The sequence below is a fragment of the Pseudophryne corroboree genome, chromosome 7 (genome assembly GCF_028390025.1).
Source record: "Pseudophryne corroboree isolate aPseCor3 chromosome 7, aPseCor3.hap2, whole genome shotgun sequence".
Lineage (NCBI taxonomy): Eukaryota > Metazoa > Chordata > Amphibia > Anura > Myobatrachidae > Pseudophryne > Pseudophryne corroboree.
This window is the reverse complement of record NC_086450.1, coordinates 291,715,059-291,742,951: the sequence shown is the minus strand read 5'-3', so window position 1 is coordinate 291,742,951 and position 27,893 is coordinate 291,715,059. Positions and strand designations below refer to the sequence as shown.

At 46.1% G+C, this 27,893-nt stretch overlaps 1 protein-coding gene across 4 annotated transcripts in view; it reads right to left on the bottom strand.

The window, feature by feature from the left end:
- KATNIP (katanin interacting protein) overlaps window positions 1–27,893 on the bottom strand; it is a 465,431-nt gene that overhangs the window by 394,699 nt on the left and 42,839 nt on the right. For all 4 annotated transcript variants that reach the window (XM_063934229.1, XM_063934228.1, XM_063934227.1 and 1 more), the window contains exons 3-4: window positions 11,642–11,715; window positions 7,431–7,591 (exon numbers count right to left, since the gene is read on the bottom strand). In XM_063934229.1, the coding sequence (XP_063790299.1) occupies window positions 7,431–7,591; window positions 11,642–11,715 (235 nt within the window). The remainder of the gene's footprint in view (window positions 1–7,430; window positions 7,592–11,641; window positions 11,716–27,893) is intronic.

Sequence of the window (27,893 nt, the reverse complement as noted above, 5' to 3'; positions counted from 1 at the left end):
TGTGCAGAACTCCCTTCAAAAAAGTCTGAACCTCAGGGAGGGCAGCCAATTGTTTCTGGAAGAAAATGGCTAGGGGGCAAAATCTATACCTTTACGGATCCTAACCTCAGGCCCATATCCACACCTGCTTGCAGGAAGTGGAGAAACCGTCCCAGTTTAAACTCCACCGTAGGAAACTTCTTGGACTCACACAAAGATACATATTCTTTCCAAATACGATGGTAATGTCTAGACGTTACTCCTTTCCTAGCCTGTATCAGAGTAGGAATAACCTTGTTCGAAATGCCCTTCTGAGCTCGTATCTGGCGTTCAACCTCCATGCCGTCAAACGTAGCTGTGGTAAGTCTTGTTAGGCGAACGGCCCCTGCTGCAGCAGGTCCTCCCGAAGAGGGAGAGGCCTTGGCTCTTCCAGCAGTAGATCCAGAAGATCTGCGTACCAAGACCTTCTTGGCCAGTCCGGAGCAATAAGGATCGCTTGAATCCTTGTTCTCCTTATGAGCTTTAGCACTCTTGGAATGAGTGGGAGTGGTGGAAACACGTACACCGACTAGAATACCCACGGAGTCAATAGGGCGTCCACCGCCACTGCTTGCGGGTCCCTCGACCTGGAACAATATCACCGAAGCTTCTTGTTGACACGAGAGGCCATTATGTCTATTTGGGGTACACCCCAAAGATCTGTTACCTCCTTGAACACCTCCGGATGGAGACCCCACTCCCCTGGATGGAGATCGTGTCTGCTGAAGAAGTCCGCTTCCCAGTTGTCTACTCCCGGAATGAAGATTGCTGACAGCACCAACGCGTGTCTTTCTGCCCAGAGTATGATTCTTGTTACTTCTGACATTGCAGCTCTGCTCTTCGTTCTGCTCTGTCGGTTTATGTAAGCCACTGTCGTTACATTGTCCGACTGCACTTGAATGGCCCAATTTTTTAGAAGGTGGGCCGCTTGGAGAAGACCGTTGTAGACGGCTCTTAGTTCTAGAATGTTTATCGGCAGGCCGGTTTCCAGACTTGACCACCTTCCTTGGAAGGTTTCCCCTTGAGTGACTGCGCCCCAGCCCCGGAGGCTTGCATCCGTGGTTAGAAGGATCCAGTCCTGAGTCCCGAACCTGCGGCCCTCCAGAAGATGAGGTAATTGTAGCCACCAGAGGAGTGAAATCCTGGCCTTTGGCGACAGACGTATTCTCTGGTGCATGTGTAGATGAGATCCCGACCACTTGTCCAGGAGAACCAGCTGGATGGACCGAGCAAGAAACCTCCCGTACTGGAAAGCCTTGTAAGAGGCCATCATCTTCCCCAGAAGGCGAATGCACTAATGAACCGACACCCGGGCTGGCTTCAGGATATCCCGGACCATTGTTTGAATCACCAACGCTTTTTCCACTAGAATAAATACCCTCTGCACTTCCGTGTCGAGGATCATTCCCAGAAAGGACAACCTCCTGGTTGGTTCCAAATGTGATTTTGGAAGATTCAGGATCCAACAGTGTTCCAGGGATGGGAAGTAGATGGGTCGTGAGAACAATGGACTGTAACAGCTTCTCCTTGGACGCTGCCTTTATCAGCAGATTGTCCAGATAAGGAATTATGTTCCCCCCCTGTCTGCGGAGGAGAACCATCATTTCTGCCATCACCTTGGTGAATACCCTCGGTGCTGTGGAGAGGCCGAATGGCAGGGCCTGGAATTGAAAGCAACAGTCCAACAGAGCGAATCGGAGATAAGCTTGATGCGCCGGTCAAATCGGAATGTGGAGGTACGCATCCTTGATATCCCGGGATACCAGGAATTCACCCTCCTCCAGACCTGATATCACCGCATCCGGTTTCGGTACCACGAAAAGGTTCGAATAGTAACCTATGTTATGCATATGGGGTGGAACTGGTAAAATAACTTGTGCCTCCACCAACTTCTGGATGGCTTCCTGTAGGACAGTCCTATCTGCCAGCAAAGCTGGCAAGCCTGATTTGAAGAATCGGTGAGGAGGGAGATCTTGAAATTTCAGCCTGTACCCCTGGGACACAATATCTTGCACCCAGGGATCCAGGCCGGACGACACCCAGACGTGACTGAAATTCCTGAATCTCGCCCCCACCGGTCCCACCTCTAGGCCGCGCGGTCCACCGTCATGCTGAGGACTTTGGCGTATCTGAAGAAGGTTTCTGTTCCTGGGAACCCGCAGCAGCAGGTTTCTTGGATTTTGCCTGAGCTCCTCTAAAGAAGGTGTTGGACAGTTTGGCCTTTCTTGCTTTGGCAGTCCGAAAGGACTGTGATGCAGCTGAAGAAAAGGGTTTCTTTGTAGCAAGTGCAGCTGAGGGAAGAAAAGGAGACTTTCCCGGTGTAGCCGTGGAAATCCACGCATCCAACGCTTCCCCAAAGAGAGCCTGAGCGCGGAGGCTCCTACAACACTGCTTGACCAAACTTGAGGTCATCAGAGGCCAAAGTATCTAACTTGTAAAAGTTGGCAAACGTGTTTGACCCCGACCAAGTAGCTGCTCGGCAGAGTTGTACCGCCGAGACACCCCGGGCAGCCGCCCAGGAAGAGCACACTTTACGAGTAGAGTGGGCCTTTACAGATTTCGGACACGGTAACCCTGCCGTGGAATAAGCATGCTAGATAGTGAACCCGATCCAGCGTGAAATCGACTGCTTAGAAGCAGGACATCCAGTTTTCTTGGGATCATAGAGGACAAACAGAGAGTCACTTTTCCTATGATGAGCCGTCCTCTTCACGTAAATCTTCAAAGTCCTCACTACATTCAAGGCCTTTGAAGTAATTGAGGAGTCAGTAGCCACTGGCACCACAATAGGTTGGTTGATATGGAAAGCCGACACAACCATAGGCAGGAACTGTGGACGAGTCCTAAGTTCCTCCCTGTCCTCATGGAAGATCATATAGGGGCATTTAGAAGATAAAGCCCCCAATTCCGACACGCGCCGGGCAGAAGCCAAGGCCTGCAAGGGGACCGCCTTCCACGTGAGAAACTTGAGATCGGCCTTCTGTAGAGGCTCAAACCAAGCAGATTGCAGGTACTGCAACACCACATCAAGATCCCATGGTGCCGTAAGCACCACAAAGGGAGGATGGATGTGTAGAACCCCTTTCAAAAAGGTCTGAACCTCAGTCCCATATCCAACCCTGCTTGCAGGAAAAGGAGAAAACGTCCAAGTTGAAACGTTACCCCCTTCTTGGCCCGTATCAGGGTAGGAATGACCTCTCTCGGGATACCTTTCCGAGCTAAGATCTGGCGTTCAAACGCCATGCCGCGGTAAGTCTTGATAAGCGAACGGCCCCTGCAGAAGCTGATCCTCCCGAAGAGGTAAAGGCCGTGGATCTTCCAGCAGAAGATCCAGCAGATCCGCGTACCAAGCCCTCCTTGGCCAGTCCAGAGCAATGAGGATTGCCAGAAGCTTTGTTCTTCTCACGAGCTGAAGAACCCTTGGTATCAGAGGAAGTGGAGGGAACACATACACTGACTTGAACACCACGGTGTTACCAGTGCGTCCATAGCCACTGCCTGTGGGTCTCTTGACCTGGAACAGTACCTCCGTAGCTTCTTGTTGAGACGTGAGGCCATCATGTCTATGTGAGGAAGCCCCCACCAACCGATTACCTCCTCGAACACCTCCGGATGGACGACCCACTCCCCTGGATGAAGATCTTGTCTGCTGAGGAAGTCTGCTTCCCAGTTGTCTACGCCCGGAATGAAGATTGGCGACATCGCCACCGTGTGACTTTCTGCCCACATGAGGATTTTTGACACCTCTGACATGGCAGCCCTGCTCTTCGTTCTGCCTTGTCGGTTTATGTAGGCCACTGCGGTCACATTGTCCGACTGCACCTGAACAGCCCGATCCTGTAGAAGGTGTGCTGCTTGCAGAAGGGCGTTGTATACGGCCATGAGTTCCAGGATGTTTATCGGGAGAAGTGACTATTGATCCGACCATCGTCCCTAAAAGGTTTCCCCCAGAGCGACTGCTCCCCAACCTCTCAGACTTCCATCTGTGGTTAAAAGGATCCAGTCTTGAATTCCGAACCAGCGGCCTTCCAGAAGGTGCGAAAGTTGCAGCCACCAGAGGAGTGAAATCCTGGCTTTCGGAGACACGCGTATCCTCTTGTGCATGTGTAGGTGAGAGCCCGACCACTGGTCCAATAGGTCCAGCTGAAAAGGTCGAGCATGAAACCTGCCGTACTGCAGAGCCTCGTAGGCGGCAACCATCTTCCCCAGAAGGCATATGCAATGATGAACCGATACCCGGGTAGGCTTTAGGACATCCCAGACCATTGCTTGAATCACCAACACTTTCTCCACCAGGAGAAATACCCTCTGCACTTCCGTGTCAAGGATCATTCCCAGGAAAGACAGCCGCCTTGTCAGCTCCAGATGAGACTTTGGAAGGTTTAGGATCCAACCATGCCTCCTGAGCAGCTGTGTCGTGAGCGCAATGGACCGCAACAACCTCTCCCTGGACGACGCCTTGATCAGGAGATCGTACAGATATGGAATTATGTTCACCCCCTGTTTGTGGAGAACCATCATCTCCGCCATCACCTTGGTGAAGATCCTCGGTGCTGTGGAGAGGCCAAACGGCAGCGCCTGGAACTGATAGTGATCGTCCATCAGCGCAAACCTGTGATGTGGAGGTAAGCATCCTTGATGTCCAGAGACACCAGGAACTCCCCCTCCGACAGTCCTGAGATGACAGCTTTCAGAGATTCCATCTTGAATTTGAACTCCCTGAGATAAGGGTTCAAAGATTTTAAGTTTAGAATAGGCCGTACCGAACCATGCGGTTTTGGTACCACAAAAAGGTTCGAATAATAACCCTTGTTCCACTGCTGAAGTGGGACCGGAACAATGACTTCTGACACCACCAATTTTCTGATGGCCTCCAGAAGAATTGTCCTGTCTGCCAGCAGGGCTGGCAAGCCTGACTTGAAGAAACGGTGAGGCGGGGGATCTTGAAACTCCAGTCTGTACCCTCTGGACACTATATCCAGGACCCAGGTGTCCACACCCGACGACATCCAGACGTGGCTGAACTGCCGGAGTCTTGCCTCCACCTGACCTTCCTTCAGGCCTAGCTGACCACCGTCATGCGGTGGACTTAAGGGTATCAGAAGCGGGCTTCTTGGTCTGGGAACCTGCGGGAGCAGGTTTCTTTCCTTTGGCACGACCACCTCTGAAGAAGGTGTTCGAAGGCTTATTCTTTCTAGGCCTCGCGGGCCGAAAGGACTGTGACGTGGTAGATGAAAAGGGCTTCTTCGTAGCCGGTGCAGCTGAGGGGAGAAAAGGAGACTTACCCGCGGTAGCCGTGGCAATCCACGCATTCAGCACCTCCCCAAAGAGAGCCTGACCTTTGTATGGTAGGCCCTCCACACACTTCCTGGATTCCGCGTCCGCAGACCAGTTGCGCAGCCAGAGACCCCTGCGAGCCGAGACGGACATGGAGGAGATTCCCGCAGCCATGGAACCCAGGTCCTTCATGGAATCAACCAGGAACCGTGCAGAATCCTGAATATTACGCAAAAACAAATCGTCACCTTTGTCCAGCGTAGTTGATTCCTCCTGCAGAGTGATTGACCACCTGGCAATAGCTTTAGCAATCCAAGCACAGGCTATAGTAGGCCGCAATATAGCCCCTGAAGCCATGTAAATGGATTTCAGCGTAGCATCCACCTTGCGATCTGCCGGGTCCTTTAACGCGGTAGATCCCGGGACCGGTAATACCTGTATGGGCAGCCTGGAGACAGAGGCGTTGACTATCGGTGGGGACTCCCATCTCTTCCTATCTTCCTCTGGGAAGGGAAAAGCCACCAAGATTCTCTTGGGAATCTGGAATTTCTTTTCTGGAGTTTCCCATGCCTTTTCAAAGATAGCATTCAATTCTTTGGATGCCGGGAAGGTGAGGGGGGGGCTTCTTATTATCTGTAAAGAAGGCCTCCTCCACCTGTTCCGGAGCTGTGTCCGAAATGTGTAAAACATCCCTAACAGCCTCAATCATCAACTGCACCCCCTTGGCAAGTCATGCTGTCCCCCTCAACACATCCCCGTCACCGTCTGCGGCGTCAGAGTCGGTGTCCGTGTCATCCTGCATAATTGCAAGTGCACGTTTGTGAGAATGTACCGCAGGGGACCCCGAGGAGGCAGTATCAGACCATACCACCATAGAGGACTGGAGGACCTGAGTGGCATGCTCAGTCCTAGCAACTCTATCAGAAATCTGAGAAATAGTCACCCTCAGAGAGACTAACCATTCTGGCTCTCTAGCTGGGATCTGTGCTAAAACAGTGCAATCCTGATTACATGTAATGGAGTCTTCCTGGGAAGACAAATCCTCTGCAGCATATGAAACAGTGTCCCTAGACATGTTGTCACACACCCTCAAACACCCCACAAACACACAGGGTACTGGGCAGACAGAGTTTCCCCCCCAGAGAGACACAGAGATTGGAGCCAACCCACACACAGCGCTGTTAGAGTATAGGGAGACCCTAAACCCACGCTGACTGTGTCCCTTAATAGGTGACATAGCCTTAACACAGTCTCTCCCCCCCCCCCTTCTACCACCCTGGTATCGTACAGATAGCTGGAGTCGTTCAGGAGGGACCTGGCATTGCCAGTGAGCTGCAGGCTGGAAAATGGTGCTGAACGCTGCTGGGTCCGCTCTGAGGAGAAGCTCCGCCCCCTCAATGGCGCTGTCTTCCTGCTCAATGAAGATTATATTGGCTGGAAGAATTTATGCTGGCCTGGATCCACAGACCCCGACAGGCTGCTTGTGGTCAGTGTAGGGTCCGGAGCTGGCCCAGGGCGCGCCCCCCCCCCCCAGCACCGCATCGAAGTACCGCTGAGTGTTCCTACCCTCTAGCCGCCTTCTTCACACTGCCCCCCCCCCCCCCCCCCCCCGCTTGCAAGAGGGGACAGTGACTCACTCGCCACACTTCAGCTCCCTGAAGTATGGTGAGTGGCTGCCGGGGCGAGCGTTCCTCTGCGGCAGGGCGCGATCAGACTCCTCTGGAGCTCAACGTCCAGTCAGCGGGGGCAGTGGCTCAAGACCCCACAGGGCGGACACTGCTCCCTCCCCTTAATCCCACGCTGCAGGGAGGCTGTCGCCAGCAGCCTCCCTGTAAAAAAATAAACTATGAAATAAAGAAAATAAACTTTTCCAAAGAGAACTCTGTAGAGCTCCCCTAGCTGTGACCGCCTCCTCCGGGCACATTTTCTAAACTGAGGCTGGTAGGAGGGGCATAGAGGGAGGAGCCAGCCCACACTATCAAACTCTTACAGTGCCAATGGCTCCTGGTGGACCCGTCTATACCCCATGGTACTAATATGGACCCCAGTATCCTCTAGGACGTAAGAGAAAAATAAAACAAAATATCCCACATAGTGCGACACATCATCTAGTGCTGGATAAGAGCTAAACTCACCTTTCACTTTCGGCGTTTTCGACCCAACTCTTGCTAAATCGTGTGTGCTCTGCTGTTTTCTTAAATCTGCATTTGCCCCATTTATGTATATAGAAAATCCTTGTTCCAGATGTTGCAACTTGACTTGTGAAGGAGCCTTTGCTTTGAAACTATTCAACGCCCTAAAGAAAACAACTTATGGTATACATCATGATTTTTACTCTAGATTTAAAATGTATTTAAAGATGTGCAAGATATAGAGCAGGCATTCCCAACTTGGGTCCTCAAGGCATACCAACAGAGCAGCTTTTAGTGATATTCAGGCTTCAGCACAGATGGTTGACTCAAAATAACTGACGTACTAATTGAGAAACACATGTTCACACATGTATCTCACTAAAACCTGGACTATTAAGGCCCATCCATACACACTAGACGAGATAGTGAAAGATCTCGCTCAGAAGGGCCGATCTGAGCGAGATCTTTCACAATCGCGTCCAGTGTGTATACTAAATGTTGTTCATGATGCGCACTCCCGCGCATCATTAACGACCCACTCCCTCGTCTGAACAGACGAGGGAGGTCCTCGTTAACGACAGCATTGCTGCCCCCCTGCCGTCGCTGCCTGTCCCGGCCGCATCGGCAAGTGTGTATGCAGTTGCCAATGTTGCCCCCCCCCGCCACCAATATCGGCGTTGATCGGGTAGTGTGTATGGGGCTTTAGTGTGCCTTGAGGACCGAGGTTGGAAATGTCTCTTATAGAGTGTTGCTATAATCTGGACTCATAAGGTTATGTCTACACTATGAGAGCAATCACTATAATGAAACAATATTGGCCCTCATTCCGAGTTGTTCGCTCGCTAGCTGCTTTTAGCAGCATTGCACACGCTAAGCCGCCACCTACTGGGAGTGAATCTTAGCTTAGCAAAATTGCGAACGAAAGATCCTCTAAATTGCGAATAGAAATTTCTTAGCAGTTTCTGAGTAGCTCCACACTTACTCTGCCACTGCGATCAGTTCAGTCAGTTTCGTTCCTGGTTTGACGTCACAAACACACCCAGCGTTCGCCCAGACACTCCCCCGTTTCTCCAGCCACTCCCGCGTTTTTCCCAGAAACGGCAGCGTTTTTTCACACACTCCCATAAAACGGTCAGTTTTCGCCCAGAAACACCCACTTCCTGTCAATCACATTACGATCACCAGAACGAAGAAAAAAACTTGTAATGCCGTGAGTAAAATACCAAACTTCTTAGCAAATTTACTTGGCGCAGTCGCAGTGCGAACATTGCGCATGTGCAATTAGCGGAAAATCGCTGCGATGCGAAGAAAATTACCGAGCGAACAACTCTGAATGAGGGCCATTGTTCATGCATCCTGATCACATTTATTACTTTCCTGTGCTATGTAGCTGAAATGCTAATTCAAACACAAAGTGTTGCAATAGAGAAGAGTAGATGAAGAAATGGGAAAGCTGATGCATGCTAATACTGAGGGGCTGACTCTGAGTAAGTTCATCTAAGCCTCAAAGTGTTACAGTTAAAGTACAACTCTTAGGAAAGAAGCTGGAGCTAATGGTCAAATGCAATCTTAATGTGTATTCCAGAATGCAGCTATTATCGTGTGCCAATTTATAGGCTTAAGAACAGAAAAGCAAAAAAAATATTCTGATTAAATTGTGATTCTATACATGTTAATAACGTACAATACCAGAAGTCTACTGTCCATCTAATCTAGTAAATCTATGTGCTTGATCAAACTATTAAATATGTCTAAAACGGAAATCAATGTCTTCCACACCTCCAGAGTCCCAACACCACTCTTCTCTTGCTACTACATTCTCCTTGGTCTGCTGCCCGAGTGTCATCGTCACTTGCACTTTCCTCATTACTCATAAAATTCAATTCCCCCCCAATCCTGCTGCTTGCACCTTTATAACACCTCTAATACCCCTTTTCCACCAAAATCCCGGGTTTTACCAGTGACTTCAAACACGGTTCCAAGCTGGTCAGACCCAGGTTTACCCCGTTTCCACTGAGGTGCCTATCTGGGATATACCCGGGATTGCGCCGTTCACACTGCACCCGGGTGCAGTGACGGCGCTTGGAGGTGACATCATATCTAAGCAATGCAAAACTCCCGGAACAGCACACTGACCGGCGGGAGGATGAAGCGGCCGAAGGCCGCTGCGTGTTCGGGAGGATGCTGCCACAGAGGAGACAATCAAGGAGACATTACAGCCTCCCCGCATGGTAAGTGGGGATGGGGTAAAATCCGGAATGGTCTGCACCATAGAGGAAGGCTGTAATCTCTCCCTCCCCAGTGATGGCTTATGTTATGTGTTTTTGAGCCAATCAACACACTGTAAATGGGTTACCCAGGACGGATGACCCGGGTAACTCGTTTCCACTGCAGTTCATCCAGGTCTTTCCCGGTACAAACCCTGCTAGGTACCCAGGAAGGATTCCCGGGTGACTATACCCGTGTACAGCTGTTTCCACTGACATAAAATACTGGGTTTATGCGCGTTCATCTGCAAAAACCCAGGATTTTCAGGTCAGTAGAAAAGGTATAATATCAGGCTCCTTCTCACACTGGTTAACGTTTCGCCCATCTCTCTAGATTTCAGTCAATCCTCAATACTGGTGCCCGATTCACTACAATGGTTCCCTGATTCAAACTACTCGACTTTACCTACACAGCCACTCCTCTCTCCCTCACATCTCAAACCTCATCTCCTTGCTGCATAACCTGATCTGACACCGACTGCCACCTCATAATCTCTATAATTACCTCTTCCCATTCCCGCCTCCATAGCTTTCCCTGTGCGTTGGAATATCTTTGGAATGTGTTCTTGTGTTCATTTAGACTATATACAGGTCTTCAAGGCTTCAAATTAGCCCTAAAAACTCTATTCACTAAAGGTTACCAGTCTTCTGGCTGGGCTACAAAAAAAGGGGCGAGCGTAAAAGGACTGCCCACCCGTGGCTGCCGGAAGACAGATTATATACATTATATAAAAAAAAAAAAATTGGGGGGGGAAAAAATTATAACAGGGACGTGCAGTCAGGCCTCCCCTGTCATTAATGATCAAAAAAATACAAAGAAAATACTTATGACACATATTATGTGTCATAAGTACCTTCTTTATATTAATTTAATCATTTCCCTACTTTAAATTAGTTTGGGAGGCACTGAGAACAGTACCTCCCGTTGACAATGGGAACGGGGGATAAAGCAGGGGGCGGAACCAAACAATGGGCTGTAAAAGCCCATTTAAAAAAGTGAAGAATGCGACACCTATACAAGTGCCTCGTTGACAGGGACGGGCTTTCAGCACACATCATAGCCCGCCCCTGACAGCGAGGCAGAGGTGATTGGACAGTAGATCCAGTGCTGGATCTGCTGGTCCAATCACCTATATGCGGCGGGGCACGGCGGATTGCAGACTAACACACCAGGCAGTAGAGGATGTGAGGTGGGAGTACTTGCAGCAGCCGGCGTCTTCCTTCTCCTTCATCCACCTCTGCCCTCCCAGCCGACAGCAGCACCTGCATTATCTCGGACGGAGGGGCTCTGCACACGTCTGCCCAGGACCCAGGTAAGAGAAGCGGGCAGCTGGGCTGGACGTGTGTTCCCTGCATTATGTGTGAGTGCAGCAGTGCCTACCTGGCCATCGACCGCACTGCACGTCACTGACTTATACCATACAGTGAAATCTAAAAGTACTATAGGTAGAAACATAATCATAATTATTATTACACTTGTGAATTTTATGCAGTACAAAAAAGCCGAGAACATCAGAAGGGGGTTCTAATACTTGGTGTTACTAACATATACACAATATAGTGTCCGAGTTCTATATAAATGCATCACATATCTTGGCCTACAACTTTAAAGAAGCTCAGGTTCATGTAATGTCTTCTATTAACAATCTCCTTTCCAAAAACTAATGCAAAGTGCAAGTGTCTTTAGAGATAAAAGGTAAAATGTAGTTATGCAGGTTTGCTAAATATTCCTTTTTTTTTGATCATTGAGAAATCAACAGTTTTATGCCAAACAGAAATCACAGAATCCATAGGGAAACAAGCTTCAATATTATTGAATATTTGAAAGCTGCTATAGTGTTCACTGAGCAGCATGCTAGTTTAGCGCTGTTCCTAAAATGTAAATACTTGTACAGGTAAATCACCCTCTTGTATGACCCCATCTAAATTTGGCTTGTTGTTTCTTACCTGTTTTTTTGTTGGAGCTCTAGTAAATACTCATCGTGTTTGTCATCAAAATCAATCCGATTAACACAGTCATACTTGAAAAGAACAAACAAACAATAAATAAATCCTTAGCCATTGTTACAATACACTAGAAGTTCAGACACAAACAATTTCTCAAATCTCTAAGGAGGAATTCAATAGGGAATTTTAGGGCCCCTGTAAGGCATGGGAACCCAATGGGCGATATGCAATTGTTTTGCCAACGGGCACAAATGCCATGGATATCTATTACTTATTAAGTATTCGCACCCAAATGCACAGAGTTTAGCTGCATAAAGTGGCTAAACCTCTGCAAAGTACAGGGCATGCTGCGTTTGGGCACCAAAAATCCCACCTTTAGGTAGATTTTTCCTCGCCACAGAAACAGTGGGTGCCTGTAGCACTCAAGCCCATCGGCAAAACAAATGAATATGGCCCATTGAGCAACAGTGTCCAAACACTATTTAATCCCCCTCTTACTTGCACGAAAAAAAAAAAAAATAGGGATGGATTTTTATCCATCCCTATTTTTTATTTTTTTTGCAAGCAAGGTGCTGATGTAAAGGGAGTACTTCACCAGTCGCTATAGTGTATTTTCAATGCTTCCAGACTATGCATGCCAGAATGTAAAAGCGCCATTTGGATCTTTTGACCCTACAACCACAGAGGTGGAACTAGGATGTACAGCATTCTAATACCCCTTTCACACCGCACAAATAACCCGGTATCCACCTGGTATATCTGCAAACAAATACACTTTACAAGTTAATGATTACAACCAAGGTCTGTGTCCTTTGTATAGAAAGTACGTGTGCATGTGTCCTCTCTCAATTATGCCATGTGCTTATCACAACACACAGCATTTGTGCAGTTAAAAAAAAAAAAAACACCCCAAAAAAATTCATTTAATGTTTTTCAGGTTACACATCTAATATTTCACGTTTTGGTTTATACTTATAAGATACCTTAGAAACAAATTTGTTCGTAGATAGTGAATAATATTCAAAAGAAAACGCGACCATTTGTGCAAATACTTATCATCTGTTTACATGGGCAGTGGCTATAATACTGCTAGTCGGGATCCCAGCAGTCACAATGCCGACGCCGAAATCACGACTAGCGGTGAAATGTCGCCGGTACTATTCTCCTTATGTGGGTGTCCAAAAAGAAGCTTTCTAATGCTGGCCCCACTGCCGGCATTCTGGTGGACAGTATCTCGCGGTCGGGTTAAAGAAAGCCGGGATCCCGTCCGCCGGCATTTCATACTAAGGGGGTCATTCCGACTTGATCTCTCGCTATTTTTTGCAGCCGTGTGAATGCATAGTCGCTGCCCACAGGGGAGTATATATTTGCTGTGCAAGGGTGCGATCGCTTTTGCAGCCGAGCGGTACAAAAATAGTTTGTGCAGTTTCTGAGTAGCCCAGGACTTACTCAGCTGCTGCAATCACTTCAGCCTGTCTGATCCCGGAATTGATGTCAGACACCCACCCTGCAAACGCTTGGACACTCCTGCATTTTTTCAAACACTCCCAGAAAACGGTCAGCTGACACCCATAAACGCCCTCTTCCTGTCAATCTTCTTGCGATCGGCTGTGCGAATGGATTCTTCGTTAAATCCATCTCACAGCAACGATCCGCTTTGTACCTGTACGACGCATCTGCGCACTGCGGTGCATACGCATGCGCAGTAGTGACCTGATCGCTGAGCTTCAAAAAAAGGCAGCGTGCAATCAGGTCAGAATGACCCCCTAAATCCGTTTACATGCATCATGTTAATATGTAGATTTTTTTAATAGTGAATTATGGACTTTATTCAGTAAGGATTGCAATTTCTGCTAAAACGCAGTTGCTGCAATGAAATAGTTGCCGCCCAGAAATAGAGAAAAAACGCTCATTGCAGAAATTGCGAATGCATCGCAATATGCGGTCTGATTGCAATACTATATGCATTTATCAACAACATCGAAGATTTTCCCCATCTGCCCCAGGCACGGTCGTCCACAATTCTTGTGACACAAGAGGCTGGAAGTGGTCATCGCTGACGTCAGAGGCCCTCTTTAAAAACGCCTGTGTTTTTTTCAGACACACCCAGAAAACGTCAGGTTTCCGCCCAGAAACACCGGCTTCCTGTCAGTTAAAAAGCGGCTGCATTGCGATAACCATCTGTATGCAATTTCTGTTGCGAATTTTGCTCACAAATGCGCAATGCGAATAGTCATTCGATAATCAGCCAGATTGCAAATTGCAAATTTTACAATCCTTACTGAATAAGGTCCTATGTTTCTTTCAAGTGATGGAAATATATATACACACACACACACACACACACACACACACACACACACACACACACACACACGTAGTGTGGCCAGCTACTAATGCTTCCAAGTTATTAATGCTTCCGTATTCTTATTAAGGGTTAATTTAGATGTCAGTTAAAACCTGGTGTGGGAATTAGTTAAAAAGGTAGCAATATTTTAATGGGAATGGGTGAGTGGGTCATAAACTCCCAGTGTTAATATAAAAGGTGTAATATTATTTGTTTGGAAACAATGTTGTTTAGTGCACTTCATTAAGGGAACAGGGGCCTAATTCAGATGTGGTTGAAGGGTGCATCACTGCTGCTTACTTGGAAGCAACAGGAGTAGTCTAATGTAAGTAGATGCCTGCTGCATGCTTTGTGAGACAGTGCTGTGTCCTATAACGCAGCATCTGATCACCTGCAACTGGCTATATGACTCAAAGTGTTGCGCAAACCGGCCGCCGCAGCTCCGGACAAGAGGCCAGGAAATCTCCATCTTCCGACAGAGATCCTGGCCTCGACACGCCTCTGTTTTAGGAAACTGTGGCTGCTACCTCCCCCAGCAACTGCAGACTGTCAATCTACTGATGTCTGCAGCCATATTGCGACCAAAGATGCAGGATCCGTACCATACTGGTACTTTGCATCATGTGCAACAGATCCTGCAGGATCTGAATTAGGCCACATTTGCGTATTGACTTGACTGTGAATATGGTAGGATTGCTATTAATGAAGCTTTCTGCTTGTGTACGCTGTTCTGCATATGTGTACAGCAACCCAGTTTACAAGATGTAGTGACCAGACCCGGCGCTACTTATTTCACCCAAATGAACAAATCTCCTTAACAGCTTACTTTTTCGGTAACAATCATGTTTACAATTGATGTCGTATAAGTCTTATTTCAAAGAAGACACATGTCTGAAAAATTAAGACACACAAAACATAGTGCAACCAATTTTGGTAATAAACAGAAAGAGTATTTATTTGTTCAACTCACATAGATATGAGTCAATATAGCATATCATCCACCAGATGGCGTTGGTCCTTAGTTCTCACAGGAACTTCAATGCAATATGGCAAAAACCTCCACTAGATGGTATGGGACATCAATCCCCGCAGATGTACTGGAAACTCAGAAAGATAGATATATGGTGCAATACGGCTTAACCATAAAGGAGTTTTATTCAGACAAAAACACACTTACATAAAACAAATAATTAAAAGCATATATCACCCATCTGGGATCAATACCGGAGACCAGATTCCAAACAGAGCCAGCTGTAACTGTGTCATGAACGGGTTTCCGGATAGCAAGAACCTTGTGCTTGAGCGCGCTTTCGGTCCCAAAAGACCTTCCTCAGAAGCATAAGGTTCTACACCCCGGGAGCCATTAAATACCCTCTTAATTGCCCCCCTCCTGTAGACAATCACGGTCCTGACGCGCATCGGCTTCCTATGCTGAAGTACGTCACCGGAAGTGACGTTTGCGTTCCACCGGCGTCATCGTTCTTCCTGTTTGCGTTCCACATATCGGCGTTTTTCAATTCCAGCACGGGTCCGCATGATGAGAGAGTCTCTAATAGTCCATACATACATCATTGGAGACATAATCATTTAGAAGAGGCGTGGATCCCAAAAAACAAAATAAAATACAATCCATGTAAAAAACAGTAAAAATACATACATTTAAAATTACACACTATACAGAAATAGGACAGGAGATCGGAGATCAGGATTCTAAAAACCATTTAAGTTCGAAATCGGAGTTGAGGCCGTTGGGAATTAGGGAGCCAAGTTTATAAATCCAGCGCATCTCAGCTTTAGCTAAGGGGACATCGATATCTTTATCCCGCCATGTTGGATTAATTAATTGGATGCCCCAAAAAGATTTGATTCCGCCTACCTTGCCCCCATGTACATCTTTAAAATGGGAAGACAAAGAATGTGTCTCTAACCCTCTTTTTATGTTATACAGATGTTCCCCAAGCCTTGTTTTTAAACATCTTGTTGTTTTCCCTATATATATATATATATATATATAACAAGGAACATTGACACTCTATGGCATATATAAGGTTTTTGGAATTGCAAGTAATAAATTCCTTAATGCCATATTTTGTCCCCTTTACTGAAAATTCTTTCAATTTGTTAGTACCTTTTGTTGCCCTACACATATTACAGGTGGCACAACGATGAAAACCCAGGGTGCGGATACTACTCCTTTTATTACTTTCAATAGAACTGTGTACCAATTTATCTTTTAAGGATTTTGATTTCCTATAAATGAAGGCAGGTTTTATTGGTAAACAAGGGCCTATAACAGGATCCTTTTTGATCACATTCCAATGTCTTTCAAAGACCTTTTCAATTTCTTTGTGTTGGCAATTAAAAAAAATTACATATAAATGACCACTGATAAGTATCGTCTTTATTGACTGACCTTGGTTTGCCAATCAGATCTTTCCGATCAAAAGTATTGACTTTGGTCTGTGCTTTTATAAGATGTTGTAGATTATAACCTTTTTGTAAAAAACGATTAGTCATATCGGTAGATATGGTGTTACACACTTCAGGGTCAGTACAATTTCGTTTTACTCGCATATATTGACTATATGGTATGCTATCTAGCCAACTATTATGGTGTTGACTATCAATACTAATATAGCCATTAGAGTCAGTGGGCTTTCTATATAACCTAGTCTGTATATTGACTATATGGTATGCTATCTAGCCAACTATTATGGTGTTGACTATCAATACTAATATAGCCATTAGAATCAGTGGGCTTTCTATAAATAGGTTGGCGTAACTGGGAGCGAATCTGGTGCCCATTGCCGTGCCAACACACTGTAGGAAATAGTTCCCATTGAATACAAAATAATTATTATTGAGTACTTAAGGACAGTATTCATTGGTAAAACCTTTAAAAGAATTAGATGATGTTAGAGATGCAGAGGCCGAGATCGTAAGGAAACTTAACAAAGAAACTAGAGAAATGAAAGAGAGAAAAAGAAAAAAATATCTAAGGGATATAGATTATTCTAAAACCCCTAAAAATACTATACAAACTAAGGATCCAATAGAAGTTAGAGAAAAAGCAAAACCATTCACTTTTAAAAATCAGTTTAAAAGAAAAAGATTAAGAACAATAACTGATGACACCTATAGAGATCATATAGAGAAACCACGGAGAGTATATGATCATAAAAGAACACAGTCTCAGAGGGACAACTATAGGAGCTCTAATTTTCATTGGAAGGAGGATTATCTTGATAAAGAGTTCTATAAAGAAGATGATAGATATGATGGAGCTAGACAGGAGAATTGGAGAAACAGGAGAAATAATAGATCACCTTTTTTAGGAAGAGGTCAACGAACAAGATGGAGAAATTAAAAATAAAAATAAAAGTTGCACCTAAAAAGAATCTAAAGAAAAAGAATAAAAGGGGTAGGAGAGGTGGTTTACAAAAAAGAAAACCAAAAGTTGAGAAACCCTTAACAAACAATATATCGGATAGTGGAACTAAAATATTTAATCTAAGTAGCAGGATTTTAACAAAAGATGAGGAAAGGGTGTTAAAGAGAGGCCTCAAATTCGCACCTACCAGTCAATTGGAACCATTTGACTTTTACATAGATTTACAAAAGTATATATGTAAACTTACAGTAAAAAAATTCTTTCTAAATAAAGATGAAAAGGAAATTGGGGATAATAGAGATGTATTAAATTCGAAGTTTAGATCAAAGTCTTCCTTTTACCCAACTTATTGTAAGGGCAGTTTTTTAGACTGCTTTAGCAAGTTGGTATTGGATGATGTGGAGAAAGTTATTAAAAAAAGACGTAGGAATTGTAATTTAACAAGGAAAGAGTGGCATGCTTTAAAAGGGTTAAAAGATGATGACCAATTAATTGTTAAACCAGCAGATAAGGGTGGAGGGGTAGTCCTGATGGACCGAATAGACTATATTGCAGAGATTGAACGTCAGCTTAATGATGGGGTTACATATAAGAAATTAAAAAATAGCCCTACGGAGAAAATAATGAAATCTTTGAAAGACTTAACTGATGATACTTTATCTAAAGAAATAATTACCAAGCATGAATAGGACTATATTAATTTGAAACATCCATCAATACCGACTATGTATACTCTGCCAAAAGTTCATAAGGACCCCCCTCCACCCTCCTGGTAGACCAATCGTATCGGGCACAAACAGTGTCACTTCAAACTTGTCCTCGGTAATAGACCATTACTTACAGCCATTGGTACAAAAAACTAAGTCTTACCTCAAAGACACCAATGATGTATTGGTCTTATTATCCAATACCAACTGGTGTGACAATTATATTATGGTTAGTGCCGATGTGTCGACACTATATACCATAATACAAGAAAGTAAAGGTGTTGAAGCTGTCCAATATTTTTTGGATCAGTCTGATTACTCCTCGGATTTAAGAGAGTTCATAATAAAAAGTATAAGATTCATACTCAATAATAATTATTTTGTATTCAATGGGAACCATTTCCTACAGTGTGTTGGCACGGCAATGGGCACCAGATTCGCTCCCAGTTACGCCAACCTATTTATGGCCTACTGGGAGGATCTGACCGTATGGCGTGGCGGCGTGCTGGGAGCGAATTTGGTGCTCTGGCGCAGATATATTGACGATCTGCTTTTCTTTTGGAATGGCAGTAGAGAGGAGCTCGATTCTTTCTGTGCCTCATTGAATATGAATTAATTTAATATTAAGCTAACTACAAATATTAGTAATGAGGAGTTAGTTTTTTTGGACCTCTGTTTTTATATAAAAAAATCAATCAATACAGACTAGGTTATATAGAAAGCCCACTGACTCTAATGGCTATATTAGTATTGATAGTCAACACCATAATAGTTGGCTAGATAGCATACCATATAGTCAATATATGCGAGTAAAACGAAATTGTACTGACCCTGAAGTGTGTAACACCATATCTACCGATATGACTAATCGTTTTTTACAAAAAGGTTATAATCTACAACATCTTATGAAAGCACAGACCAAAGTCAATACTTTTGATCGGAAAGATCTGATTGGCAAACCAAGGTCAGTCAATAAAGACGATACTTATCAGTGGTCATTTATATGTAATTTTAATTGCCAACACAAAGAAATTGAAAAGGTCTTTGAAAGACATTGGAATGTGATCAAAAAGGATCCTGTTATAGGCCCTTGTTTACCAATAAAACCTGCCTTCATTTATAGGAAATCAAAATCCTTAAAAGATAAATTGGTACACAGTTCTATTGAAAGTAATAAAAGGAGTAGTATCCGCACCCTGGGTTTTCATCGTTGTGCCACCTGTAATATGTGTAGGGCAACAAAAGGTACTAACAAATTGAAAGAATTTTCAGTAAAGGGGACAAAATATGGCATTAAGGAATTTATTACTTGCAATTCCAAAAACCTTATATATGCCATAGAGTGTCAATGTTCCTTGTTATATATAGGGAAAACAACAAGATGTTTAAAAACAACGCTTGGGGAACATCTGTATAACATAAAAAGAGGGTTAGAGACACATTCTTTGTCTTCCCAATTTAAAGATGTACATGGGGGCAAGGTAGGCGGAATCAAATCCTTTTGGGGCATCCAATTAATTAATCCAACATGGCGGGATAAAGATATCGATGTACCCTTAGCTAAAGCTGAGATGCGCTGGATTTATAAACTTGGCTCCCTAATTCCCAACGGCCTCAACTCCGATTTCGAACTTAAATGGTTTTTAGAATCCTGATCTCCGATCTCCTGTCCTATTTCTGTATAGTGTGTAATTTTAAATGTATGTATTTTTACTGTTTTTTACATGGATTGTATTTTATTTTGTTTTTTGGGATCCACGCCTCTTCTAAATGATTATGTCTCCAATGATGTATGTATGGACTATTAGAGACTCTCTCATCATGCGGACCCGTGCTGGAATTGAAAAACGCCGATATGTGGAACGCAAACAGGAAGAACGATGACGCCGGTGGAACGCAAACGTCACTTCCAGTGACGTACTTCCGCATAGGAAGCCGATGCGCGTCAGGACCGTGATTGTCTACAGGAGGGGGGCAATTAAGAGGGTATTTAATGGCTCCCGGGGAGTAGAACCTTATGCTTCTGAGGAAGGTCTTTGGGACCGAAAGCGCGCTCAAGCACAAGGTTCTTGCTATCCGGAAACCCGTTCATGACACAGTTACAGCTGGCTCTGTTTGGAATCTGGTCTCCGGTATTGATCCCAGATGGGTGATATATGCTTTTAATTATTTGTTTTATGTAAGTGTGTTTTTGTCTGAATAAAACTCCTTTATGGTTAAGCCGTATTGCACCATATATCTATCTTTCTCAGTTTCCAGTACATCTGCGGGGATTGATGTCCCATACCATCTAGTGGAGGTTTTATCCATATTGCATTGAAGTTCCTGTGAGAACTAAGGACCAACGCCATCTGTTGGATGATATGCTATATTGACTCATATCTATGTGAGTTGAACAAATAAATACTCTTTCTGTTTATTACCAAAATTGGTTGCACTATGTTTTGTGTGTCTTAATTTTTCAGACATGTGTCTTCTTTGAAATAAGACTTATACGACATCAATTGTAAACATGATTGTTACCGAAAAAGTAAGCTGTTAAGGAGATTTGTTCATTTGGGTGAAATAAGTAGCGCCGGGTGTGGTCACTACATCTTGTGTTTGGTTCTTGTTTGGGGTCTTGGTGAAGGCTCATTTGTACCACATAGGCTGCCACTATACACATTTTAGCGCAGATCAAACCACACCATTTTGTTTTGTCTGAGCAACCCAGTTTAGTTGGTGTAATTGTATTGGATATGCTGACCAGACAGTCAGTTGTAGCTTAGACATGTGCTCCGCTCTGTAAATCATACTTGCCTACTCTCCCGGAAAGGCCGGGAGGCTCCCGAAAATCGGGTGACCCTCCCGGCCCCCCGGAAGAGCAGGCAGGTCTCCCGATTTCAGGGGTCCTCTCTGCCCGGCTGCCCACTTAGCGAGTTAAGTGGGCGGTCCGGGCAGGAGATGACGCGATTCTTGTTGAATCGCGTCATCATAGCCACGCCCCCTGCTGTATAATGCCGGTAATAGCGGCATTACACAGCGGGGGCGTGGCTTACATGACGCAATTCCACAGCTACGCCCCCATCCGCCACGCCTCTGGCCCACCCTCCACTGGACGTAACCTTACTGCCCGCCCCCCTGCTGAGCCGACCTGGCTGCTCTCTCTCGGAGAGAGCAGCCTAGAAGACGGCAAGTATGCTGTAAATATGCAAATATACGACACATTTGCATTGGCTTTTTTTGGACCTATACTGCACCCACTTTACTGCCACCTTGCACTCTCCCCTAAATCATACTAAGCTACTTTGATCATCTCCTCTCTGAAAGAAGCCCACAGAGGATATGCATATGACCAACAATGGAGGTGGGGCTATTAGAGTCACTAGAACCCTGTGCCCTCTCCACAGGCTGCAATACCTGACTTATTCTCCCTATCTTGCTCAATTCACTAAAAGAGGATCACCCATTTTTCTGGAAGCCCGGGGTACGTCACAAACATTCTTGAGCCGAACTATGTCCTAAATGTTTAATAAATACAGAACTTAATTTACCAGAAATACCCACTAGAACAGATTATAAGAGGGCTATCCAAGTGCTCCCCATATTACTCCATAACCTTTACTGCTTGAATTATGGGGGTAATTCCAAGTTGATCGCAGCAGGAAATTTGTTAGCAGTTGGGCAAAACCATGTGCACTGCAGGTGTGGCAGATATAACATTTGCAGAGAGAGTTAGATTTGGGTGGGTTATTTTATTTCTGTGCAGAGTAAATACTGGCTGATTTATTTTTACACTGCAAATTAGATTGCAGATTGAACACACCACACCCAAATCTAACTCTCTCTGCACATGTTATATCTGCCCCCCATGCAGTGCATATGGTTTTGCCCAATTGCTAACAGAATTCCTGCTGCGATCAACTTGGAATTACCCCCTATGTTAATTAACAGTTTCTAATCAGGACCTATACAGGTATTACCATATCATTAGTGCAATCATTTACAGAATAAAATAGGAATTTGGTACCTACCGGTAACTCCTTTTATGGTAGTCCATAGTGAATACTGGGGAAAGGTAGTTAGTACTGTGGGGTATAGATTGGTCCATTGGAGCCATGGTACTTTAAGAAATGAATAGTGTGTGCTGGCTCCTCCCCTCTATGCGCCTCCCCAGACTCCGTCTAGGAAAACAGTGCCCTAGGAGATGGACTTACTGTGAGAGAAGGATATACACAACAAGCGGTGAGTAATGAACCAACACACAACAATAATAGAAACCGCAGAGCTAACCACAACAGAGGAAAGCAACGCTATCACAACAAGGATAGCAACGTTATCCAAACGTGGAACAGGGACAGCAACAGCAAATCCAATCCAAACACTTATAACCAGTAAACAGGAACGAAGCATTGAGGCGGGCACCCAGTATCCACTACGGACTACGAGAAAAGGACTTACCGGTAGGTACCAAATTCCTATTTTCTCTAAAGTCCTAGTGGATACTGGGGAAAGGTACTTATTACTGTGGGGAAATCCCAAAGCTCCCAGAACAGGTGGGAGAATGCTGAGACCCAAAACCGCCTGGCCAAACTTTAGGTCATCCCTGGTCAAGGTATCGAACTGATAAAATTTCACAAGTGTGTTTGAACCAGACCAAGTAGCCGCTTGACACAACTGTAAGGCCGAGACACACCTAGCAGCCGCCCAGGAAGAGTCTACCGACCTTGTGGACTGGGCCTGAATAGAAGTCGGCAGTGCCAGTGCTGCCGTAGTATAGGCCTGCTGGATAGTCCACCCGAGCCAACGAGCAATGGACTGCTTAGAAGCAGGCCGACCAATCTTGGTTGCATCATAAAGGACAAAAAGTGAGTCAGATTTCCTATGACGAGCAGTCCTCTTGACGTAAATTCTCAAAGCCCTCACCTCATCCAGGGACTTTGGAGCAACAGAAGTGTCAGTCAAAACTGGAACCACTATTGGTTGATTCACATGGAAAGCCGACACCACCTTTGGCAGAAACTGTGGGCGAGTTCTAAGCTCTGCCCTATCCTCATGAATAATCAAATATGGGCTCTTACATGATAAGGCCCCTACTTCTGATACACTTCTGGTGGATGCTAAAGCCAGAAACCGGCCAAGGTGAAACTCCGTAGGAGGATAACTTCTACCCGCACACCATGAAACATATTTCTTCCAGATATGGTGGTAATGTGTATCGACGTGACCCCCTTACGAGCCTGAATCATGGTGGATACAACCGTGGGAGGGAGACCCTTTCTCGTCAAAATCTCCCATCAAACATAGCCATTGTAAGTTTGGATAGAAAAACGGTCCTTGCTGAAGCAGATCCTCGATCAACAGTAGTGGCTATGGATCCTCCAGACACATTGCGAGGAGGCCCGCAATTTGGGGCAATTAGAATTGCCTGAACACTTTCCTTTTTGAGTCTTTTAAGAACTCTTGGAATCAGAGGAATCGGAAGGAACAGATACTTGAACTGGTAAGACCACTGAGCTGTCAGGGCGTCCACCACCGTCGCCAGTGGGTCTCTCGTTCTGGAACAGTAACGATTGAGTTTCCTGTTGAGATGAGACGCCATCGGGTCTATCTGTGAACAACCACACCAATGAACCAGTTGTCGAAACACCTGATGGTGGAGACCCCATTCCCCTGGATCGAGATCGTGCCTGCTGAGGAAGTACGCTTCCCAATTGTCCACCCCTGAAAAGAATATGGCCAAGATGGCTTTTGCGTTGGCTTCTGCCCAGAGGAATATCCTTGACACCTCTCATTGCGGCTCTGCTTCTTGTTCCTCCTTGTCAGTTTCTGTACGCCACCGCCGTGGCATTGTCCGGTTGTACCTGGATGGCCTGATTCTGAAGGAGAGGGGAGGCCTGGAGAAGAGCATTGTAACTTGCCCTGAGTTCTAGGATGTTGATTGGAAGTGTTGCTTCCTGGCTCAACCACTGCCCCTGGAACTGGGCCCCTTGGGTCACAGCCCGCCAAACCCCAAAGGCTGGCATCCATCGTCCGTAGAGTCCAAGACAGTGTATTGAAACTCTGACCCTCGATCAGATGGGAGATCTGTAGCTACCACAGCAGGGAAATATTTGCTCTTGGCGATAGTGTTATACACTGGTGCATGTGTAGATGAGAACCTGACCAACTGTCTAACAGATCCAGCTTGAACGGCCTTGCATGGGATCTGCTGTACTGAATTGCCTTGTATGAGGCCACCATCTTGCCCAGCAATCGAATGCAAAGGTGAATCAACACTTTGCGTGATCTTAGCACCGAGCAGACCATAGTCTGAATAGTTAAGAATTGTCCATCGGAAGGTACAACTTCTGCGACACAGTATCCAGGATCATTCCCAGAAACTGAATTCTCTGAGACGGCTCCAGGTGAGATTTCTGTAAATTTAGGATCCAACCGTGTTCCATAAGCAGATGAGTCGTTAAATCGATGCTGTGCAACAGCTGTTCCCTGGACACCGCCTTTATCAGGAGATCGTCCAGATATGGAACTATGTTGACTCCCATCATGTGCAATAGAAGCATCATCTCTGCCATGACTTTCGTAAACACCCTTGGAGCTGCAGAAAAACCAAAGGGTAAGGACTGAAACTGGTAATGTTGATCCAGTACCGCAAAGCGCAGGTACGCTTGATGAGGAGGCTATATCGGGATATGCAGGTACGCATCCTTGATATCCAGGGAGGCTAGAAACTCCCCCCTCCTCCAGACCTGATATCACCGCTCTTAGTGACTCCATCTTGAATTTGAACACTCGCAGATAAGGGTTCAAACACTTGAGGATCAATATCAGTCGAACCGAACCTTCCGGTTTTGGAACAACAGAGACTTGAGTAAAATCCCTTTGTGTGTAGCGAAGGAGACACTGGAACAATAACTCCCATTCAAAGAAGTTTTTGAATGGCCTCTTGCAATGTAACTCTTGCTACAAGTGACGCTGGTAAGCCTGACCTGAAGAATCTGTGAGGTGGTAACTCCTGAAATTCCAGCCGGTACCCCTGGGATATTAGAACCCAAGGATCCCGGCAGGACTCCGCCCATATATGGGCTTAGTGTTACAGGCAAGCCCCCATCTGGAAACCGCCCTTCTGCTGGGGCCAACCGTCATGCAGTGGGTTTCCCAGAAGCAGATCCGGAAGCCTGGTCCGCGCTTAAATGACTCTACCCACTCAGGTTCTGCATTGCTACCTTGTGAAGGTAGAGAGCATTGGGTACACCTTAGAGAATACTGTGAATGTGTAAAAGTAACCTTACAAGAAGTACACACAGATTTGTTTTCAGACATATCTGTACAAATACACCACAAAAATAATAATAATAATAATAATACTACACAACGTCCCTATGTAACAGTGACCCAGACCTCGAATTGGGAGACACAGAGAGGAATCGGGACCAGCACAGAGCCGCGAACTTGTAAAACTTGGCAAACTTGTTCGACCCAGACCAAGTAGCTGCTCGGCAGAGTTGTATCACCGAGACACCCCGGGCAGCCGCCCAGGAAGAGCCCACTTTACGAGTAGATGGGCCTTTACGGATTTTGGATACGGCAATCCTGCCGTGGAATAAGCATGTTCCTGATCCAGCGTGAAATCGACTGCTTAGAAGCAGGACATCCAATTTTCTTTGGATCATAGAGGACAAACAGAGAGTCACTATTCCTATAACGAGCCGTCCTCTTCACGTAAATCTTCAAAGTCCTCACTACATCCAAGGCCTTTGAAGTAATTGAGGAGTCAGTAGCCACTGGCACCACAATAGGTTGGTTGATGTGGAAAGCCGACACAACCTTAGGTAAGAACTGTGGACGAGTCCTGAGTTCCGCCCTGTCTTCATGGAAGATCAGATAGGGGCTTTTACAAGATAAAGCCCCCAATTCCGACACGCATCGTGCAGAAACCAAGGCCAACAAGGTGACCGCCTTCCACGTGAGAAACTTGAGGTCAGCCTCCTGTAGAGGCTCAAACCAAGCAGATTGCAGGAACTGCAACACCACATCAAGATCCCATGGAGCCGTAAGCGCCACAAAGGGAGGCTGGATGTGCAGAACCCCTTTTAAAAAGGTCTGAACCTCAGTAAGAACAGCCAATTTTGGAAGAAGATGGACAAAGCAGAGATCTGGACCTTGATGGAGCCCAGTCTCAGACCCATATCCACCCCTGTTTGCAGGAAAAGTAGAAAACGGACAAGTTGAAACTCCACTGCCGGAAACTTCTTGGCCTCACACCAAGAAACATATTTCTTCCAAATGCGATGGTAATGCTTAGACGTTACCCCCTTCCTGGCCTGTATCAGGGTAGGAATGACCTCACTTTCCGAGCTAAGATCTGGCGATCAACCGCCATGCCGTCAAACGAAGCCGCGGTAAGTCTTGATAAGCAAACGGCCCCTGCAGAAGCAGATCCTCCAGAAGAGGCAAAGGCCGTGGATCTTCCAGCAGATCCGCGTACCAAGCCCTCCTTGGCCAGTCCAGAGAAATGAGGATTGCCAGAACCTTTGTTCTTTTCAAGAGTTGAAGAACCTTTGGTATCAGAGGAAGTGGAGGGAACACATACACTGACTTGAACACCCAAGGTGTTACCAGTGCGTCCACCGCCACTGCCTGTGGGTCTCTTGACCGGGAACAGTACCTCCGTAGCTTCTTGTTGAGGCGGGAGGCCATCATGTCTATGTGAGGAACCCCCCACCAACCGGTTACCTCCTCGAACACCTCCGGATGGAGGCCCCAGTCCCCTGGATGGAGATAGTGTCTGCTGAGGAAGTCTGCTTCCCAGTTGCCTACGCCCAGAATAAAGATCGCAGACATCGCCACCGCATGCCTTTCTGCCCACATGAGATGAGGTGATTTCTGACACCTCTGCCATGGCAGCTCTGCTCTTCGTTCCGCCTTGTCGGTTTATGTAGGCCACTGTGGTCACGTTGTCAGACTACACATGAACAGCCCGATCCTGTAGACGGTGTGCTGCTTGCAGAAGGGCGTTGTAAACGGCCCAGAGTTCCAGGATGTTTATTGGGAGAAGTGACTCTTGATCCGACCATCGTTCTTGAAAGGTTTCCCCCAGAGCGACCGCTCCCCAATCTCTTAGACTTGCATCTGTGGTCAGAAGGATCCAGTCTTGAATTCCGAACCTTCGCCCTTCCAGAAGCTGGGGAAGTTGCAGCCACCAGAGGAGTGAAATCCTGGCTTTTGGAGACAGGCGTATCCTCTTGTGCATGAGTAGGTGAGAGCCCGACCACTGGTCCAAGAGGTCCAGTTGAAAAGGTCGAGCATGAAACCTGCCGTACTGCAGAGCTTCGTAGGCGGCAACCATCCTCCCCAGAAGGCGTATGCATTGATGAACTGATACCCGGGTAGGCTGTATCAATCACCAACGCTTTCTCTGCCACGAGAAATACCCTCTGCACTTCCGTGTCGAGGATCATTCCCAGGAAAGACAGCCGCCTTGCCTGCACCAGATGAGACTTTGGAAGGTTCAAGATCCAACTGTGCTTCCTGAGCAGCTGTGTCGTGAACGCGATGGACCGCAACAATCTCTCCCTGAACGACGCCTTGATCAGGAGATCGTCCAGATATGGAATTATGTTCACCCCCTGTTTGCGGAGGAGAACCATCATCTCCGCCATCACCTTGGTGAAGATCCTTGGTGCTGTTGAGAGGCCAAACGGCAGCGCCTTGAACTGATAGTGATCGTCCATCAGCGCAAACCTGAGATAAGCTTGATGCAGCGCCCAAATGGGAATGTGGAGGTAAGCATCCTTGATGTCTAGGGACACCAGGAACTCCCCCTCC